Here is a 22,471-nt window from a genome sequence, read left to right as displayed (position 1 = left end):
AAAGATTATCTAATAATATCTTCTAAACTCTCTATTAAAATAGACAAATCTTTAAAACAACAAACAACAGGAAATAAGACCAACCTATACAGATAGAATAAATCTGTGTTCCTCATGCTCCCATAGTCCAACATCAGTTATATTCTTCATATTTGTGTTGCATCTTTTCCCTGTTAAAACTTTTATAAACAGAAGGCTGAAAGAGATACTAATCCAGGGATGTAAGATCTAGGCTAAGAAGGCCTCATTCATGTGCTAAGAGCAACTGGTGTACATCCAGATGAAAATGGTTTTCATCTCAAGCAACAGGACTCATATACAATTAGTACTGTAGAGAGACACGTGGAGTTCAGCTGTTCACTGGATTTGTAGCCTTAGGAAGTCATTTAACCTTCATGAACCTTGGTTGCCTCATTTGGAAAAGGACCACAGTGGGATCAATGTGGAGGGTAAATAGGGGTGCTCCTGATGGCAGACTGAACAATGCCTTCCTTTTCTATGTGACCTTTTGTTAAGGTATGACTCACATGTAGAGCAATTTACATATCTGAAATGTGATTTTAGTATATTCATAAAAGCATAAAAGCAGCTGTTTTCTGGCCCCCAAACCCCTATCTTCCCTAGTCTGGGCCAGTACCAAATATGTTCTTTTTTCTACAAATTTGATTACTCTGGATATTTTCTATAAATAGAATCACATAATATTGCCCCTTGTAATAATCAATGATTTTGGGAGTCAATCTTGGAAAAATGAATCACATAGAACAGAGAATGCAATGAGGTCAGTTAAGAAAAAAAAGCAACATTCACAACATTTTATATAGATGAACATGATTATCTACTATAAGCAAAACAATTAAGTCCTGGGGAAATGCATCATTGAGGTGCTTTGGGTATAGTACTGGGAAACTGTGAACACGCCCATGTCTCTGCACATATATGTTAGCAGGCTGTAGTTTGTGGATACTCTCCTATAAGTGATTTCTTTTTCTCACTCAAATGTGAAGCAAGGCCACCACAAGAAAAGAGCTTGAATTTTCAGAGCAAAAATAAAATGTAAAATAATTTTAAGGGTAGACAGAATTAAAGAACCTCTTTGAGGTTCATGATCATAAATTTAAAATGAGATAAATCAGCAGGATTTAAAGGTTTTTGTTTTTTGTTTTTTTTTTCTAGCCACAATCAGTTGGGGGAAAAAAAAAGCCAGGCAGTGGTGGCGCACGCCTTTAATCCCAGCACTTGGGAGGCAGAGGCAGGCAGATTTCTGAGTTCGAGGCCAGCCTGGTCTACAGAGTGAGTTCCAGGACAGCCAGGGCTACACAGAGAAACCCTGTCTTGAAAAACCAAAATAATAATAATAATAATAATAATAATAATAATAATAATAATAACAACAATAACAACAACAACAACAACAACAACAACAACAGGCAGAAACTGTGTAAGCCGGAAGACGTAAGCAGACAAGCCTGTACCCTTGGGCTGTAAATAGCTTACAGATGGTGTTTCCATGTCCAGTGCCATGATACTTTCTGACAGTCACCTCAGGTAACCTCCTACCTGATGCTGGAATGGACTTCCTCTGAAGACAAACACTCTCAACAAGAACTACCGGGAACATTTTACTACTTGGCCACACACATCGTCTCCATTCACCAAGGTCCTAAGTTCCCAATGATTCTTGGCTGGGGTTGGCTGGGGAGCGGGGATCAAATCTTGTCTAACTCTGTTTACTCTATCATTACACTTAAATCTTCAGTTTAGAAACATAAGAACCGGAGTCTAAGGGATGCTGAATGATTTTCCAGGCTGATCCATTTCCAGTGGTACAGATACTGCATCCTCACTGGATGCCTGACCATCATCCAGCTAAGCTCCTTTTATGCTCTCTGGACTGTCTGTCCCATGCTCCTCCTACAGCTAGTTTTACTGTCTTTCCTCACACTCCTTTCTGATAGTTATTATGCCTTCTATTCATGTTATCCTGTTGTCTCTGTACTACCATCCAGCCCTCATCACTCAGGCATAGCTAACTCTGACAGCCTTCTAATCTGGCCTCCTATGAGTCACTCATAATATTACGATGTTCAGAATAGACACATTTACACACAGACTACTGGTTACATAAAATTAAAAGGGGTGGGAGAAAAGGAATGGCTTCCATTAGATCCTAAGGTTCTGAGGGCACAGTAACAGTATTGTAAAAGTAAACATGGTGACATTTATGCGACTATAGATACATTTAAGGCATTTAAACAAGTGAGCTCTATCTCAATGAAGTTTTTTATAAGTACATGTACATGTGTGTGGAGGTCACAGGACAACTTAGTGGCAATGTCTCTCTCCTTCCATGTTGGTGTAGGTTCCAGGGATTGACTTAGGCTTCACAGCATGCACTTTACCTGCTGAGCAATCTCAATGGCCTTTTCTTTTTTTATACTTCTTTATCCAAACCACTACTGATGACATTCAGGCTTCTGTCAGTATTGTGATATTATATTACAGTGTTCTTTTTGTCTGTATTTCTGTCAGTAGAAACAGGAGTGCGGCTCTAAAAGGCAAATTTAGAGGTAACTGCCAGACATAGCCCGGCTCTCTTCCATGGGAGCTGCTCTGGTTTACATTTCCACAGCAATGGATGAAAATGCCACTTCAACGGTCATTTTAGGGCTTTTACATGTGCTTAGTGGGCTTCTCCATTACTCTTGTCTCTGTGCAGTTGTTGGTCTCACCTCTTCTATGAACTCTCTATATTGAGGGTGATGCTTTTCTACTTCACTTAGTTTCCCCCAGAAGTTCTTTCCACTTATATTTATCCATCATTTCATTTCTGCTTCTGGATTATGAGATTCAGTTAGGAAATATTTCTCCCATTTCCAGGATATAAAAGGATGTTTTCTTTTCTGTACATAAATTCACTTCTCTAATTGATTTGAAATTTATCTTGCTGTGTGGAGTAAGGAATGGAATGGTTTTGGACTTTTATCCTATGCTGACATAGTTGAATAAGGCTTACTTGGCTTATGTATTTATCCAAACATTCAGTCTATGCCAAAAAGCATGATGCTACTCTAAGGCCAGGTGACTTCATGTTCCACTTCTGAGAATACAAAGCTCCATTTCTGGAGGATGCAGGACATCTAGACAATTGCTACTTGGTGATTTGAAAGGCTTTCAGCATTTCTGAGCAGTCAGGCCTAAGCTATACCTTCTCTAGCTGTGCCAGGTAAGATGAAAATGAAGCCAGAAAATACCCAGTCCTAGGCTGCAGATATTTAATTAAAATTAAGGTTAAAAATATGTTAGAACTAAAGAGGAACCTTACGAAAAGAAAAAATGTGGTACATCCCTTTGACTAAACTTTAGTCAGTGTGATTCTATGAAAGAAAAACTCAGAAGTAAAGGGAACCCTAGGCTCTGAGTTTCAGGTTCAATCTTGAAACACATGAAGAGTGTCATCTAGTGTCTGCACAGTATCATCTACTATTTGCATGTTCTCAACAGTTAATCCTTACTCATACCGATGTTATGTGATAAATGCACTTTGGTATATTAGTGAAAAATTTAAGTAACTGCATCACTGGTATAATTAAAACCCATACTAGGCACAAAACAATATAAAATTTATTCTGTTACCCAGAGAGAAATATACAACGCTGTGACTAATTTAAGTTAGGAATTGTTTTCATTCCCATCTGCTATGTGGAAAATTTGAAATAAACTTTCAGAAAGAATCAAACTTTACAGATGAGGGAAAAGGAGCAGATTGCAATCAGATCTCCAGAACACTAAAGTCTTCCCCTTCTACTGTTGTCAGTCAGGAAGACACTGGTTTATTACTGATCATATGTCTACTCTTAACTACAGTCAAGAGTGAGGGAGAACACCTCACAGCAACGGATAACTGACAGTTCCATTGTGGCTACCTATTCACCTCACGTACACCATCTGAACTCCAACACTGTAAAGCCTGTCCTCCTTCAGGTAGTGTTGTCCATGTGCTGGGAAATAGCAATGAAGCAGGTGAAAAAGAGATAGCAAATGCCCTGGGTAACACACTGCCGGCTACGGACAATTTTAATTTTGAAGACAAGCAAGATACAGTTTTGGTGTCTAACTTGATCAGAGCCTGATCAGGTTTCTGGGACTTTGAGATCTGCATCAAATGTTTCATCCAGAATACTACACTAGTGGTCAGATTAAAATCCTGCATATAATCACTTATACTGGGATGTGGGGACTCCTTTAAGGACAGTTCTACTGTGGAATACATACCAAATATAGCACTATGTTATAAGCATGTATTAATACCATGTCAGACAGAAAAAAACGAAGCTGTCAAAAGTACTCAAAGCAGACATGGATCAGGTTCTGTTACATGTACTTTTTTTTTTTTTTTTTTTTGGTTTTTCGAGACAGGGTTTCTCTGTGTAGCCCTGGCTGTCCTGGAACTCACTCTGTAGACCAGGCTGGCCTTGAACTCAGAAATCCGCTTGCCTCTGCCTCCCAAGTGCTGGGATTAAAGGCGTGCGCCACCACTGCCCAGATACATGTACTTTTTAACCTTTGGGAATCCATTCACTGAGATTGTCCTTCTGCAGAAAAGTGAATCTCAGTGTTCTCCTTTACGGTTCAACACTGATGAAAAACAAGCTTCACAGAGGTTTTTCAAAATAATGGAAAAATATACATTTAAAAATACTAACTCTAGGCTGGGTGTTGGTGGTGCATGCCCTAATCCCAGCACTAGGGAGGCAGAGGCAGGAGAATTTTTGTGAGTTTGAGGCCAATTTGGTGTACAGAGTGAGTTCCAAGACAGCCAGGTCTACACAGAGAAACCTTGTCTCAAAAACAATTAATAGCAACAACAAAAACTCTAAAATATTAACTCTATAAAGATTGTTACCTGGCACAAGACAAAACAAAGTTGTAAAACAAGCGGATAAATGCTAACTCCAGTTTTATGAGTTCTCTTATCTCATCAATACAGCAGCTCTAATATTTCATAATGCCTGCAGAGCTAGACTCTGGACTTCAGATTATCTTTTAGAAACAAAACTGAACTGCCAAGTATTTCACCTACCTTTCCATGACAGCTAGGCACTCCTTTCTCCAGGTAAATCTACTCCCTCTTCGAAGCCGGAAGGTTCCAGGTGTGGCGGAGACTGGGGGAGGTGTTTGTCTCCATTCAGGGTCCTCTATTGGAATGGGGGCAGGTCTCATACTTAACGTAGCCCCTGGAATAAAGAAGGCGTTTTTAAACAAAAATCTTGCAATTAAAAAAAAAATCAGTATTATAAAGATACCATGAAAACAAGACAGTGAGTTCTGAGTATGAGCTTTTCTTTGTCCACTGAAACTTGAAGTCCAAGATATTTAATATTATTGTTTTAATTTTAGAAACATGATCAAAGAGCTGGAGAGGTGGCTTAGTAGTTAGGAGCAATGATTGAACCTTGGGTTCAATGTCCAGCACCTAAATGGCAGCCAACAACCATCTCTAACTCCAGTTCTAAGGGATCCAATGCCCTCTTCTGGCCTCTCCTGGATCTGTACACACAAAGTTCACAGACATACATGTAAGCAAAACACCTATACAAATAAAAAAATGACTAAACGAAAATCCTGAAGAGGTAAAAGCCTTTTTCTTCAAAAGACTGTGAGAGTCACCATACCCGTCACCTGCCCATGTGCTTTCATGTGTCCCTCGGTTCCTTTAATGCATTGCACACAAAGCATGAGAACTACCTCTTTATAGGAAGAACTGGACTTTCACTTGTTCAGCCCTTTTTGAAACCTTTAACTAGGACAGATGTGGTGCTCATTTGTAATCCCACCACTTGGAAGTCAGAAGCAGAAGGATCAGAGCTATTAAGTAACCTCAGCTACACAAGACTCTGTTTCAAAAAGAAAAATGTCATGTAATTCAGCAGCAAAGGAAATAAGATGGCGTTTTACAAGACTTCAGTGAGCAAGATTCAGTCTCTGTAGGTCTGTTACCTACTAATAATCCCATATTCTTTCACCTCTCAACTATAAAAACTTCAATCTGAGACAGTTCACTAGATTAGCTTTTCTCAAATAGCTTCAACTAGTTATAACTTGCTAATTCTTGATCTATTATATGTCTTTTTCTGTAGCTCGTTCTGGACTTGAGACTAGACTCAAACCAGAGAGGCCACATTGTCTCAGGCTTGCACGGACTTAGCTCACAGATCTGAACAGAGATTGGCATGCTTTCCCAAAGGGCTCTGCCTTCTGCTCCTCTTTTACTACACACACTGCTAAATTCATCTTTCTCAAACATAATTACAGTTATATCACTCTTCTGATTAAAGTCTTCAGGACCTTCCCTCTGACTATCTTTAATGTAAACTTTTTTTTTTTCCTTTTGAGACAAGGAATAAAGTAGCCCAGAACTCCTTCCTCCACCTCTCAAGTATTGGAAGTATGAGCATGCTTCACTATGTCTGACTAACCAAAACTCTTAATAATATGTCCTGGAAAGGCAGGTTAGAATTCAAGGGGTTTATGTACATATGAATACATGTTACTCTCACACAATGAATATGTGTTTCTTCATAATAGGAACTGTTTTCTATCATATCATCAAGTAACACCATGAATAATGTCACTATTTCAATACACATATCCCCCCCCCCCCCACACACACACAACCCGTGCAAACCCTTTCTCCGTACTATGTTACTTAGGCTAACCTTTAACTCTTGTCCTCAGTAGTTCCTCCTGCTTTAGCATCCCAAGTAGTTGGAACTAAAGGAATGCAAAATGTGGGCCTAGGTAAATCCCCTCCTAAAGACAACATCTTTAGTTGTATTTTCTTGGATGGAGACCAATGGTTTAAGGCTAGACTGTCCTTTTCAAACATACTATCTTTCTGTTTCTCCCTTATTAGTAAATCTTTTCTTCAAATGGCACTAAAATATCTCAGATTCACCTCATCTTTAATTATCCTACCTCGCCCCCCCCATATTATATAGCCAGTCTATACTCAAATTTCATGAATTTTACATTCAAAATAAATCCAGTATAAAAATTTCTCTTTATATGCATTGTTGATTTAACAGCATCATCTCTCACAACCATAACTGCCTAGGGTAGGTCAGAAGATGAAGTTTTACAATAAGCTATGCCTTAGATCTGGGCAGGTCCTAAGACACGGACAAAGTCCAAAGCTAGATCATAGGGAGCTTGGTACAGTCTGTCTGCATCTCCTTGAATGCTGGCTTAGCTGTCCTTTAAGAGTCAGATCCACTGCACATGCTAACCATGTAGAAAGGCTGCATAGAATCAAAGATGCTCCCCTGATTTCCAGATGCTTCTGCTGTTCTACCTGAGGGCCTGACAGTGGAGGGAGAAGCTACCTTGTACTCTTAAGCCAAAGTATACACATCATGTGGATACTTCTATAGCCATTTTACAGAGAGAAATAAATACCCAGATATATAGTCCCAACAGAGGCATATTGGTAACCAGGCTCCAAGGGCTCCATGGGTCCTTCCCTGCTTCCTGGTGGCTGTGCCTTTGTGTAGTGCTTTCCCATTCTGTACTCCTGACTAGACTGTGTGATCAACAGCATGTGGTAGTGAAAGCATGTCTTCTCCTGAACTCAAACACCAGGGCATCTTTCTTTGGTTTCTTTTTCAGATCACTTGCTTAGGGGAGGGGTTGCTAGGTGAGAATGGATGCTAGGGTTCTTAAGGAACTGCTGTCTCTGGCCATAAGGCAGTAAAGAATAGGGATAGCCAACATCCATGTGAATGGCCTTGCATGTGGACCATCCAGTTCCAATGATTGCAGCCCTGACTGATGGCTTGAATAAAAGCTCATGAGGATGCTTCTCCTGGATTCCTAACTTCTAGAAACAGGAAATAAATCTTTGCTGTGCTAAGCTGCAAAAATACAGGTCATCACAACCATGTCCAGTTGTTATTTCATCATAGCGTCCCAAACGATGAGCATGGTACTTATTCAAATGCTCCAATTAGGCACCAAAAAAAGTCCCTTTAAGATAATATACTTTACTAATAGTAGAATGAGCACCTTTTCTGTTTGTTTCTATTCTGCTATTGTTATTCAAACTTTTGTTAGTTTCTGGTCCTTTTTCTATTGAGCTATAGATTTTAACTGAGTGGAGATGCAACATCAATTATTAGTCACATAGCTGTAATCCATTTTTCACTTGTCATCTACTGTATTTTTATGTCATTTTAAAAATCCTAATTTATGACACTTATGTTGGTAAGCCTTTCCATGCAGCCGATGGGTGTGGCTCTTCTATATCAAGTCTAGTAGGTTTAAATCTCTTCCATTATCCTCAGTGAGTTTAAACTTTTTAAATTATAGTCAATGGGTTCATGAAAAGAGTTTAGGGACTCAGTAGGTAAGAGCCCTGGTTGTTCTTCCAGAGCACCCAGGTTTAATTTCCAGAACCTCCTGCTCTGGCGGCTCACAACTGTAACTTCAGTTCCAGGAGATCTGATGACCTCTTCTATCCTCTCTGGGCACTAGACTTGCAAATGGTGCACAAAAATGCATGCTGGCAAAACACTCAATAACCAGAGGCTGGTTCAAAGTATTTCCTATTTTTACCAAAGAAAGTAAGAATTACAGTACACAGTAAGAGTCTAGGATAAGAATGTACCAATTTAAAGGTATATAAATTTTGTTCCAAAAAGAAAAATGTCCAAAACAACCAAGTGTACTAACAGCTGGTCAAGATGAAGGCAGAAATAGAACAGAAAAGGCCATGGGTTCTCTTACTCCATGTTTGCTCTGGTGAAGGGATGGAGAGTTTCGGAGTAGAGGAGATAGGGGAGAAGAGAACACAGATCAGTGAGCTCCAGTGTGGGGGGCTAGAACTGTGGTGTGTTCTCTCAGGTAGGCATGCAAATTAACAAAGAGGAGAATCCTAAGAGGCTAAAAGGAAACAGACACCCAACGTACAATAGAAATCTCTTTTTTGGTTTTGGGATTTACTGTTAATAATATCAATCATTTAAAAATATTCTGCACTGTCTAGACTTCCTGTAAGAAATAAATTTAGATTAAAATAAAGAAAGGAAGGAAAAAGGGAAGTGAGGAAAGTGGGGGGTGGGGGAATAAAATCCCAGAAAAATAGTGACCTAGTGACCTTGAAAGAAATCAAGACTACTTATGTATAAAAAGCTGAAACTGAGTAAATATTCTTAATTTTAAAAATACCACATTAATTTTGAAGTATTTTTTTCTTAATCCATTTCTTTATCAATGTAGCAGTCATTCAGAATAGCATAAGGAGCCAGGTAGGCATGGTAGTTAGCTGCCAGGAACCTAGCCTGGGAATGTGAAGTTGGTGATCCCCAAAGCAAGCCAGATAGCAAGACTAGCTCTCGCTATCTGTGCACTCAAGATTGGCTGAGAGACCTTGCTTCAGTGAGTGAAGTGGAGGAACGACTGTGGATGATTCTTGACATCAATCTTGGACCTCCAGGTGCCCACATACATGTGTACCCACCCTCCCCCGCATACACCACACACACACACACACACACACACACACACTTGAAAAAAATAATACATGAAGCACTTTGAATGAATACAGATTTCTTCTAGAAAGCCGGGTACACTTCGTTTTAATTCAGACAGACAGGGAGCAGTGAACATACAAGAAAAGAATGATTTCAAAATTAAGGCTTGTGACAGGACAATGCACAGAAACTAGACTGAGGGAATAATGAGGATAAGCCTTAAAACGTCCCTCAGCAACACAGGACTTCTGGGCTGTCAGTAAGGCCTGCTCCACATTATACCTGAATTCACACTAAAACAAAAATTTGTACTCTGTTTTGGCAAATCTAAACTCATGAGAAAAAAAAAAAAAAGCCTGCTTTCGTAATATGCTAATAAACCTTAGGTTTTCAGTGAGTGTTCTTCTATAGATTATCTTATATACAGGGTTAGAACTCGGTGAGGCTCTACTAATCAGCTAGTAAACAAAGGTTGTTAGCATTATCCACAGAAATGGAATACGGCTTCTCATCTTCGCCAACGTCCCGCATGTTTCCCAGAGCTCTGGCATGCTATGTGCAAAGGACAGGTGCTTTCTTCTGAGTGGCACACTGACTTCATGTGCACTGTACACCAGCCTCCCACCTGACTCCGTTTACTGTAAAGTCTGCAGATCCGTAGCATGAGCCTGCAGGTGCCCAGCAAATCCTGCCTGCCGTAGTAATGGTTGAATCAGACAAGAGAAGACTGTGGAGCTTAATTTTAATTAATAAAGGAATTTTTCTCACATCATACACACTGAATTTAGCACTTGGTTCTTTAAGAAAACAGGCATTTTCTTGTAAATGTTGTCATAAGAAACAAGATCAAGTCCATGTGATTAGCTTCCATCATCTTGTTTTATTTATAAGACTTAGCAGGCTTTGGGATGTGCTGGGAAAGTCTGCTTATCAGAGAATGACACTGTCTCTATAGATACTGGATTATAAATACAAATAACCACACTTTCCCTTGCTGAGTTTATGTAAAGCGAACCTTGTAAATGAGAGACTTGTAAAAACTCGGAATGGATCTAGAGGCAGGAAACTGAAAGAAGAATCTCACTAGAAAAATGCAACCAGAAGTCATTTAAGCAAAGAATCTACAAACACAGCCAACTTATTTGCCAAGCATTTCCATAGCAGAGAAAAGTCAGCTTTTCATTTTGCAGTTTGCCTTGATTTTACATTTTTTCTCAAAGTGTATGCGACAAGATGATGCTATTTACATTTCTCCTGATAACCCTGTCTGCTAGATAGAGGAAAGGTTATGATATTAGCAAACTACCTCCTAATAAGCCCACCCATGGCTTATTTCCTACAAAGTGCTTCAGGCAAGCTGCAGCACCACACCTCAAAAACGGTGGCTGCAGCCGCTCTTTTCTTGGTATCTTAACATGAACAAAATTGACTTTCACATCTCTCTCTCCCTCCCCCCTTCCTTCCTTTCACTATACATTATATGTATTTTTCAAGCACAGATTACAATGTCTAAAATTCAGAAAGCCACAAAAGAGCCATCATTCAATGGTAAAATGCCTGCCTTGTATGCAGAAGGTCCTGAATTTGATCCCAAGGACTGCAAAACAAACAAACAAACAAACAAACAAACAAACAAACGACTCAGAGGTTAAATAATGAAGCCTTTCTAGTCTCCCTCTAGCATCCCTCTTCAGAGCTGTTTGTATCTGTTCCTAAACTAGAATTCCCAATAGACTCTACACTTACAGAAATCTAAACTGCCTCTGTGCACGTGCGTATTCCTTGGATACCAATAATAATATAGTATATATTGTTTCATATCTTACATTTTAAACTTCTAAATGCTGTTTCACTGCATGCAAATATAATCTACACGAAACATATTATAAATAACTACAATATTCTATGATAATTTCTTGTAGAGCACTTAACCACTTCTTGATGAGGTGATTCTATTGGCTTGCAAAGGAGAGCATAAGGCACTCTAAGCAGCTAACAGGCAGAGAGAAGAGAACCTTAGGTGGCATGCTGTATGCAAAGATTACAGCAACTCCAAAGTACCCACAGAAGAAGAAACACCACCATTCTTTAGACAGAACCAAAGGCTGTTTTAAAGTCAACAAAGATACACTGACACATCCAGGAAGAATCCTATGCCATGTTACCTCTTAGATTAAAGGTGAAAAGAGAAAAAAACCTAAGTACTGATGGGAAGATTCAACTATTATAAATACAATAGAACTACCATTTGTCACTTACCAACTTCTTCTTCTTTTTTTTTTTTTAGCTGCTTGTAAAATAGAACATGGAAAAAAATGGAATGAAACGAGTATAGACTGTGGTTTTAAACAGGAGGCAGCGATGCAACCTCAATGAGAAGCCCATGCATGCACACAGGGGCACTCACCCTTGACAAGAGAGACTACCTGTGCAAAGAGGGCTGCTACCAGTGAGCACTGTTAGTCTGTCCCTGTGGTGCCCTACATTCCAACTTCCTTCAATGTCTCTCAGAGATGGCTGGGCCTAGCTTAGATTCCTAGATACATTTAATTGGGAAGTAAGAGTAAAAACAAAATTAAAATCATTCCAAGGTTGCAAGCTACATTCTTGTAGGAGTCCTCAGTGAGCCTGAAAATGCTGCTGCAGCTCTTTCCTGTTTCTAGTGAAGTAATTATGTCAGCAGCTTCCACTCTGCCCCAAGCTGGAGACAGCCAGCCTAAAACCCTAGTAGGGGAATTCAGCTCAACAACCATTGGTCTCTATGCAAGCTCTGTCCTAGGTACCAAATCCTCGGGCAAACACAGTTCCTCATGTAGCTAACTGGACCCGCGCTATCAGCCAGTGTGTCTCTGAAGCACACCACACACCAAGCTAGCTAGCATTGCATACTGGCTTTGGTATGAGTCACAGGAGAAGGACACTCATCTTCAGGAGACTACTTAGCATCAAGTCTGACAAACTGCTTCAAGAGTACTGTAGAAATGTGCTGGTCTCATACTGAAGCACCAGAAAACTGAGCCCTTGGAATGTAGTTGGTTGGAAACTTCGTCTAAGTGTAAGTTACCTACTGATTTCTACAGAATCTGGACAAGAAGTAAACAGAAGTGGGGATGTTTCAATTTTCAAAATGAAAATTAAACATTGATGTGACAGTTGCTAACATATATAATTACCATGAATTTTCAGTTTCTTTCTGAAATGTGGCTGCTAGAAACTATAAACCTACATGGCATTTGTGTTGAATCTCCCCTGTGAACGGTGCTGCCTGTGAACAGTGTAACAATAAAAAGAATAGAGGCACTTTTTCAAGAGACTTGCTTATACTTTTAGACACTGCTAGAAAATATGGAAGCAAAATGTCAGCTGATAAATGTTGTAGGAAAGATTGATGAGATTACCTAGTTTTTAAATAAATTTCCCTGGGAACACTGACTGAGCAAGGAAGGAATGCTGAGACTGTCTAACACAGGCCAGAGCATTTACCTTGGAGCAGAAGTAGTCACAGACTACTTAAGATGCAAAGAAAAGATCTCGTCTCTACCTCAACAGGCCATTGAGTACAGACACAAGCAGCGCCACTTGACAGGCTTTATGACCACAGCAGCACAGACTTCTTGGTAGTCACACTATAGTTTCACCTCGTGTTTCACTGAGAAAAATGTACAGCAAAACTGTACTCACACCGCCTAATATTGCCTTATACCTACCACACATTTCTCTATCAATCCATTTTATTTTTGTTGCATCTCAATGTAAATTGATGTCATTATGACAGGGATCTCTAAAAAACGAAAACAGAAAATCTACGCACTATTTCTGATAAAAACATTCAACCTGAATCTAATGGAGCCCTTAATTCTGACTCCCACTATATAGGCAATACAGAAGATAAGGGACTAAGTCCTTTAAGACTAAGTAGTTTGGAAATATCTACAATGTGGGACATTCTATTGGACAGAGATTTTAAAAGTTTATGTCATTAAAAAATAAAAAATTTGGGCTGAAGAGATGGCTCAGCAGTTAAGAACACTGGCTGCTCTTCCAGAGGTCCTGAGTTCAATTTCCAGCACCCACATGAGGGCTCACAACCCTCTGTAATGGGATTCAATGCCCTCTTCTGGTGTGTGTGAAAACAGACCACTCATATAAAGTGAAAAAACAAAACAAAATAAGTTTGGGCAATTTAAGAATCTGAGGAAACATTCTAATTTGCTAACCTAAAACAGATACTACTTATTAAAAAACAGAGGGGGGGTTGAGGGCGGAGAGACAGATACTGAGCTATACAAGACACTTTTATAACAGAGAAAGGTAATGAAGGCCTAGATAATGGTAGAGGTATTCATTTTCTTTGCTATAATAATGGAGACTGTGGTTATGTAGGAAGCTACCCTCATTATTAGGACAGTACATACAAATAAATCTTAAAAAATATTAGTGAACAGCAAAAATGTTTACAATTGTTGTATCTAAGAAAACTAAACTGAAGATAGCTGGATACCTAATTTATCTTTTTAAATGTCTGTATATCTGTAATACTTCAAAAGAGAAAATAGGAGAGAATAAGCTTTAGAAATTGTTTTGTACAGATTGTTACAATTTTGTTTTGTCTTACCAGGCCTTTTGGGTTGAGAAAAGCAAACAAACCAACACCCCGTCCCCACCCCCACACAAAGTCACTTGAATGCAGTACTGTGTATTTGCAGCGCAGGGTCAATGCTGCTGCATGCAACACCTTACCTGATGTGCCTGCAGGCTTCATGCAGCGGGCTGTAGAAGGCATTTTGATGTAAATGTTATACTAACATGGATCACTACACCATGGATCACTAACTTGTGCACTGTGCAGCCTCAGACAGACATTCGCATGACGTTCTATCATGACGTTTCTTGATCTATCACTTGTTACAAGTATCTTGGAATAAATGTTGCCTATTCTTGGCAACTCCAGACACCAAGACTCATGATCTTTTCTCTTAAGACTTCATCCTATTTTCCAATCTAGTGCTGCTCCCAGGATCTATGTGAATGGCTTCACCTTAAAATTCTAAAATATATTTATTACCCCGATACAAGCATTAGAAACACAAAAGCATTAGATCATTGGAACAGTACAGTATGAACTCAATAAAAATATTAAATACATACCAATTAACATGTTTTTCTTAAAAAATTGTAAAAAAAAAAAAAAAAAGGTACACAACTTTATCTGTGTACCTACAGTTGAAGAAAATGGGGCCAGCCACTGATGTCATGACCATTCTTCTAAACTGTGCCTAGGAAAATCACCTAACCTGGAAACAAAGAGGCAGCTGGGAGGAAGAGGTGAGCCCCTTGGAAACAGAAACCTCAACATAATTACAAGCAGAGCTTAGGCTTTCCACTTACCTACTTGCATTAAGGAAAATACAAAAGTGTGAAGCAAGTTTTCTGAACACATCAGCACATGGGTTCACTGACATAATCACGCTTTTTCCTTTCGGCACGATGAATGAAAAGGATACTTACCAGGGTTTGTCTTCTCAAGTTGATACCAGCGGTAGAATGCTCTTTTCTTCTGCTCACTCAAATCTGATCCCTGCTGCAGCAGCCAGTGAGAGATTCGACTCTGACTGATCCCTACAGAGAAAGAAAAATAGCTCTTGGTGGGGCACTGAAATCATAGACAAGTTAATGAGGGTTCTGCTGGCTTTAGTTACTTGGTGCTTATTTACATGACTGTGTGAGAAGCTGTAACTTGAAAAAACTCCCTGACACTAGCCTGACCACACTGACTAGGACGCAAAAATGACCTATGAAAAGTCAAACATTCTATCACCAAAGGTGTTATAGTAGCTTCTAATGACTCTGCAAGCTAAGTCTGTAAACATGAGATCATGAGAGGATCCCAAGTAACATTACTTGTCAGATCAACAGTCCATGGCTGCTTTAAGAACATGAGACACCTTACAGATACTTTGAGAGCAAAATATCTAGTCAGCACGTTTTATTTCGTATTAATGACACTAATAAAAAAAATTTAGGGGCTAGGAAAGGAAAGGTCATTGAAAACACTGTCTTCAATACGGTTTCGGCTACTTGCTACTTCATTTAAGCATTTTAGAGAGCCGTCTCCAATAGTAGAGAGAAGCAAGAGTTGGCAGACTTAGTTTACAACATGACCTCTGAAGAAATCCCAGTAACGAGAAACTTTGCCTTCCAAACAGAACAAACTACACAGTAGTAGTTTAATTGTTGCTATTGTTAATTGTTTCTTGTCAGCAATTACTTAGAGATGTGAATGATTTGCACATATGAAAGTCAAAAGAATATTTCAACACGCTGAAGAATCACACACTCATTCTGGTCATACTCTTAAAATCTCAATATACAACTGGCAGAAGCAGAGAAATCAGGAAAGAAATAAACAAGGCATTTCTAAAATATCATTTGACTATGATAAAGAGTTTATATCTTAAAGCCGCCAAAGCACGCCAGGAAGTAGTGGTACATGCCTTTTATCCCAGCACTCAGGAGGCAGAAGCAGGCAGATCTCTCAAGTTTGAAGTCTGCCTAATCTACAGAGAGAGTTCTGAGACAGCCAGGGCTACAAAAAGAAATCTTTGGATTTCTCTTTGGAAGTCACATATCAGATATCCTGAAGATCAGGTATTTACATTATGATTCATAACAGAGGCAAAATCATAGTTATGAAGTAGCAACAAAATAATTTTATCGCTGGGGGTCACCATGGCATGAGAAACTGTATTAAAGGGTTGTAGCATCAGGAAGGTAGAGAATCACTGCTCCAAAGGGTTAAGACACCCCCTGTGGCAACTGGACACCACCAAACACCACTGTTTACAGCTGTGTGAAGCTATTATGCTCAACAGAAGGCAGTGCTACCATGACATTATTACATGTTAACTAAACACGAGGCCTCAGGGTTTCACACACTTAGCAGTCATTATTGGAAGATGACAAGAGAAAACATGGCAGGTGGAGCCAGAAGAAAGACTATTATGGAAAGTCCTCTGACTAAAAACTTTTACTTTTCTTCTTAATGTGTACATGCGCAGGGTTGTCAGACTTGGTGTCAGGTGCCTTTATCCATTGAGCCATCTCAGTAGTCCAATGCCTTTCTTTTTTCAAAGGGTATATGATTCCTGTTTTGAAAATGTTCCCAAGTAATTCCCAGAGACGTTTCCCAGGAGCAGAAGGTCTATGTGATGCAGGCGCTGGCAGCCGGTGCTGCCTGCCTGTGTGCTTGTTACATGAGAATGCTGACTATTCTGAATAATTAAATCAGCTGGGTTTGACAATATTGTAACCAGAATCTAGTTTTAGCCATTGTGGTATCTTTTTACTACTACTCTAAAATAAGAATGAAGAAATGGTCATTCAGCATCATGGAATCAAAACCTATTTGGATATTCCTGCTGTTACCACATAGGTAAAAAACAGGGAAGTTTAAAAATATATATTAAGAGAAGTATGTCTGAGATCTGTTAGCTTTCTCCAATATTAAATCACCCTCACATTAAAACACACAGAGCCCATTAGTTTTGAGAGCTGTCCACACTGTGTAGCAGGTAGCAAAAGCCCATCAAGAGGACATCAAGTTATAGTATATTTGTTTAACAAAAACTGGCATTTGTATAAATTTTTTGTTTGTTTTGTTATATTGTTTGCTTGTTTATTTTTTGAGAAAAGATTTCTCTGTGTAGCTCTGACTTTCTTAGAACTTATAACGTAGACCAGCATGGCCTTGAACTCAGAGATCTACCTGCCTCTGCCTCCTGAATGCTGGGGCTAAAGGTGTGCGCCACCTGGCTAAATTTAATATTTTTTAAAAGCTACAAAACTCCCAAAACTAATCTAACAACAATAACCCATTAATACTCAGTATTAGCAAGAACACGAGATTCATACAGAGTAGGGCTATTTTAGAAATAAATGAACAGGATCCATAAACACTGAACTTTGGGTATACAGACCACAGGAGTGAGTATTATCCAGTACAAATATACTCAAAAGACACGCACAAGAAGCCTCATAAATGAGCATTACCCAGAGAATTTCCCAGTTCCAAAGCCTAAATGACCATCAAATACAGAATGCATATATTGTGATATCTGTGTCTTTACTGCAGACTGCCACAGCAACAGAAAGAGGATAAACTAGTAGTATAAGTGCCCACATGGGCAGACCTCACAGAAACAATGCTGCCTCTCAAAAGCCAAACACACACAAAAGCCATACACTACACTATATATAGGGATGCAAATTTGTTGAGAACCGCTCTAGCTTACGTTTGGGGGGCCAAAATGTCTCAGACTGCTCTATCAATGTCTGAACCCGCACTGCCAGAAGCCTTGGGGACTAAATTGTTAGAGCCTGCACTGCCCCAGGCTGCTCTGGTCCTCGGGTCGGTGTTCAGCAAGAGAGAGAGTGAGGACGGACTCGAAGAATGGAGACCAGAGAGAGAATGATTCAATCCCGTTTATTCTTCAGTCTCTCTTCTCTCCAAGTCCCTAGTTCCTAGTCCAAGTTCCAAGTCTTGAGTTCCTAGTCCCTAGTTCCTAGTCCCTAGTTCCTAGTCCCTAGTGCCTCCAAGTTCCAAGTTCTTTCTTCCAAGTGCTAAATGCCTAATGTCTAATTCCAAGTTCTTCCTCCAAGTGCCAAGTGCCTAATACCTAATAAAGAACTGACTGCAAGTTGTTCTGAACTCTTCTGTCTGCCTCTCACCTTTTATATGTCTCACTTCTAAGACAAGCCCTTAAGTCACACACCTTTAAGTCTCACACACCCGAGGGAAGATGCTGGGTATCTAAAACAAGATGTTATTAGAGTGTGCTCAGCTGTTGTAGGCTATTGTAATCAAAACTCTTATCAGGGTATATGGCTCAAGATGGCTGCAAGGATGATAGCCGCTTTCTGTCGGCTCCCCACACAAATTAACAAACTGGTACCCATGTAGGAAAAAAAGGTCAAGGATGAAGGTTTATGTGGTGGCCAGTGATGTTCTTTGCTGATATGGAAGGTGGTAATGTGGGTATTTATAATTTTATAAAAGTCACTGAGTTGTCACCTACTATACATATTTAAATTTTAAAAAGATCCCCACAAGTTTTTAAAATTCAAAGATTTTATGTCTATTAATATGGAAAGATGTCCTTGATATATAAAGTATATACTTTTATGAATATATAATTTTATATGCCCTGTGTTACATTTATATTTATATATATATCAAAAGCTTACAAATACAACTATAAATCTAAAATTGTAAATTTTCCCTATATTTCTACCACTAAAACTTTCTCAATCTTTCTATAAATGTTTTAATGTCTGGCTTTTGACACTGAATATTTTAGTTTCTGTTCATTCTTTTAGAAACAGAGCAATTAAAGTGAATGAAGACTTATAAAAAGAAGTTCACTTCTGCCTTTGGTCTGCAATTTTACTCTGAGGTAAGCATGTGACTGACTTAAAAACATGTCATCACACACTTTTCTCTCTGTGTAATTATGAATTTAATAAAACAAAGGGAGGAACGAGTGATAAAGGGTGTCTTCCTGACTCACTTTGGATTCAGACAATAAATGCAGAAAACGAACCAGATAACCAAGCTGCTTCCAGAAGAGGTGGTTGCAAAACAGACAAATAAACAGTAAATGTCACAGTACTGATTTTTTTCTCTAGGGTCCTTGACCCACAATCCCGGCTGCTCTGGAAGCCCTATGGGACTTGGCATTCAGGTCCCAGCAGCTTCTCTGCACTGTCTGTCAGCTCTGCTACTTCCCTTGGGAGAAAATTCCAGACAGTCCCTTCCCTGCTATGGAAGAAAAGTTTCAGCTCTTCAAAAACCTCTTCTTTTCTACCTCTTGTAGGGTGGAAGCAAAGACAAATTTACATATAATTTACATACACTGACTAAAACTAAGCCATAGTTATTTTTTTTCCAGTGAGAAAGTAAGCCCCTTGTATCCAAAGGAGTTGGAAACAGTCTTTAGCCCCATCCATAATGCCTTGTGAACTTCAGCTTTACTGGCTCCTCTCTGGAGTTTAGACGCCACGCTTCCTCCACTAGAGGGCTCTCTACTAGAACCCAGCCTTCTAAATCTTAGTACTGGACTCTGGATCCCTCTCCATGTTTTGTTTCCTGCCACAACTTACTGGCTCTTCACATGCCATCCTTGGAATAAGGAACACAGCTCCTCCAGAGCATCATTTTGGCTCCAGGTGCTATGTTAGCTTTCTATTCATTAGTGGCCACTGGGATTCCATATTTAAGCCTCTTTCTTTGATCACCGTAATAATCAACAATGATTTTAAATGTCATGTAAATGCAAGAGACTCTCAGGGCACAGCCTGTTCTTGGGAACCGCTGGCTAGGCAGCTTTACATTTCTCTTAGGCCAACACAAGAAAGCCTGACCCATTATCCTCCTCCCTCATCTGCTTCTCTTCCTATAGGAGCTAGCTCAGTGTAACCTCTCGCCCACCCTCTCCCCCAAAGTTTACATTTTGACCAAAACTCTTTCTTCTAGTCTTCATTTTTCCATTCTGGAATCTTAGCCTCTTTTACCTGAACAACCATAACAACTCTGATGACATGGAGGGGCCATCTCAGAAGCACAAAATATAAAATCCTTATAAATGTTCCTCATAAATTAGACTACTGCACATCCTTCAGCAACTTTCTACTGCAACCAGAGATATGTTTAGATATGTTTTGTTATATTTGAGCCAGAGTCTCACTAGATAGCCCTGGCTGGCCTGGAAGTCACTATGTGTCTCAAGCTTGTCTCCCATACTTAAGCTTCCTACTTTAGTGCTTTTGAATGCCACATTGTGTGTATCACCACGGAGCTAATGATTGAATTTTTAAGCTAAAATACAATCATCCTCTATAAAAATTCATATATGTCAAACACATATAGGGAAATACTTCTTCTCTACCACTTTCTTATTTATTAACTTAGAATTATTCTTGTTTGTTTGTATGGATGCCTAAGACCTTCCCAATACATGTAACACATCAACATTTAAGGAGAATACATTTAGGTTCCCACACATAGTAAGGGACTGACTGTTCTCCACCTTGCACACTATACATTAATTTCTCACTTAACCCAAGGGACAGCAACCTTGTGAGACCTCTAGCTATGTTCTGTAAGAACACTTCTTTCTGCTGATGTATTTGTTGTGTTTTATTATCTTCTGTTATTTGGTTTTTGATTGGTTGCAGGCAGTGTCTCACTTCGTAGCCTGAGCTGGTTTTGAACTCTTGCTACTCTTTCTCCCTCAGCCTCCTGAATGCTAGGATTAGGGCTGAGCAACCATGACGAGCTTCACAGTGACTTCTTTTTAAAGACTTAAAATTTTTCATGTGTATGGATGATGTACGCTCACTTGTGTGTGCTTTAGTGGCTAAAGAGGGTGTTAGATTCAATTTTTAAGCTAAAGCTTAAATAACCTGGCTAATCTGCTTCTGCATTTCTGACGTATATTGTCTGGAATAGTAGAGGCTTATGTTTCAAGATGCTAATAAATTCTGGGATAAAATTTTATGCAGCAACAGATGACTAAGCCACACACACATTGGCTCTGGGACCTCTGTCTTTACTGTAATCTTCACATTAACTTCTTTCTGATCTTTAGTCAGCACTTTCATTCTGTCCTGACCCAGAGTTTCTACCATAACTTACTCAGGGCTAGGTTTAAATGGATTCAAGATTTTCTCATTTCCCAGTTTTCTGACTTTGAAGCCCTGTATGTTGTAAACTGAGGTATATTCTACAAAGGGCAAACTCCTATGTATACGATGAGTTTTGAAAAATGTGTATGTGTGTGATCATGGTATGACTCAAACTATAGCTCTCTTCCTGCCCCTTCTTGGTTCTGACTTGGTTCAGTCAATAAATAAATTTTGCATTTTCAGCTTAACTTTTGTTGGCATTATCTCACCATGGAGTTCTTCTTACTAGTACAAGTTGACTGGTACTGTGTTAGCCAGGCCTTATCTACCTGAGGGTCTATATCCCAGTTTCATACTTGGAGGACAATGTTACAGAAATAAATTGGGGTCACAGCTGTAGTAAAGTGAGTGGAAGGGTACAGCAAGAATCTCTACCAATGGTATGCCTCTGTGAAAGGAAAGAAAGCAAGACAACTTCCATAAAAGCACTGACAAACATGTTCAAAGTCACCCCTTAAAGGCTGTGCAAACTATCAAGGGCTCACCATGTAGCACCTACATGGCAGCTCACAATCATCTGGCACTCCAGTTCCAGGGATCCAACACCAGGCCTCCATGAGGGTGCACACCACCACCTCACCACCACCACTGCCACCACCACACACCCCATACACACACACTAGAAGCAAATATGTCTTTAAGAAGAAGAGTCAATAAAAAGTGACCCTGAAGCTGGTGAAGGTGACTCAGGCCCTAATTCTAGCACTCAGGAGGCTGAGGGAGAAAGAGTAGCAAGAGTTCAAAGCCAGCTCAGGCTACGGAGTGAGACACTGCCTACAATCAATCAAAAACCAAACAATATAACAAACACAATACAACCACAGTAAGTATCCTTACAGACTCTGGGATAGTGGACTTATCTGATATAGACAGGAACATTCAAAAGAACTACAGAAAAGGATGAGAAAAAATGGCTTACCCTATAAAAAACTATCAACAGAGACAATTACATGGAAGAACTAGACAGAAATTTAGGAATACAAAAGTATAAATGAAATGAAAAGTTTACTTGTAGGGTTCCACAGCAAATAAGAAGTCGTAGAAGCATTCATTACCACACTGCAAAGGTCAACTGAGATGACTTATGGGCAACAGAAGACAGGAAGGAACACCACAGAGCAAAGCTTCATAAACACATGGGATACCACCACATATACCAAATACAGGTAAGACTCTTAGGACACACCAAAGTAAATAAA

At 39.4% G+C, this 22,471-nt stretch overlaps 1 protein-coding gene across 16 annotated transcripts in view; it reads right to left on the bottom strand.

Moving 5' to 3' along the window:
• Nucleotides 1-22,471, bottom strand: part of Hmbox1 (homeobox containing 1) — a 133,452-nt gene that overhangs the window by 33,818 nt on the left and 77,163 nt on the right. For all 16 annotated transcript variants that reach the window (XR_013109313.1, XM_076930848.1, XM_076930845.1 and 13 more), the window contains 2 exons: nt 15,039-15,149; nt 5,084-5,237 (listed from right to left, as the gene is read on the bottom strand). Coding sequence is in view for 15 of the 16 variants with exons in the window: in XM_076930848.1 (XP_076786963.1) it covers nt 5,084-5,237; nt 15,039-15,149 (265 nt within the window). In the remaining variant the exon portion in view is untranslated. The remainder of the gene's footprint in view (nt 1-5,083; nt 5,238-15,038; nt 15,150-22,471) is intronic.

This window comes from Arvicanthis niloticus, chromosome 3 (assembly GCF_011762505.2).
Source record: "Arvicanthis niloticus isolate mArvNil1 chromosome 3, mArvNil1.pat.X, whole genome shotgun sequence".
In the NCBI taxonomy this organism is placed as follows: domain Eukaryota; kingdom Metazoa; phylum Chordata; class Mammalia; order Rodentia; family Muridae; genus Arvicanthis; species Arvicanthis niloticus.
The sequence above is the reverse complement of the archived record's forward strand: the minus strand, read 5'-3'. Positions and strand labels throughout refer to the sequence as shown.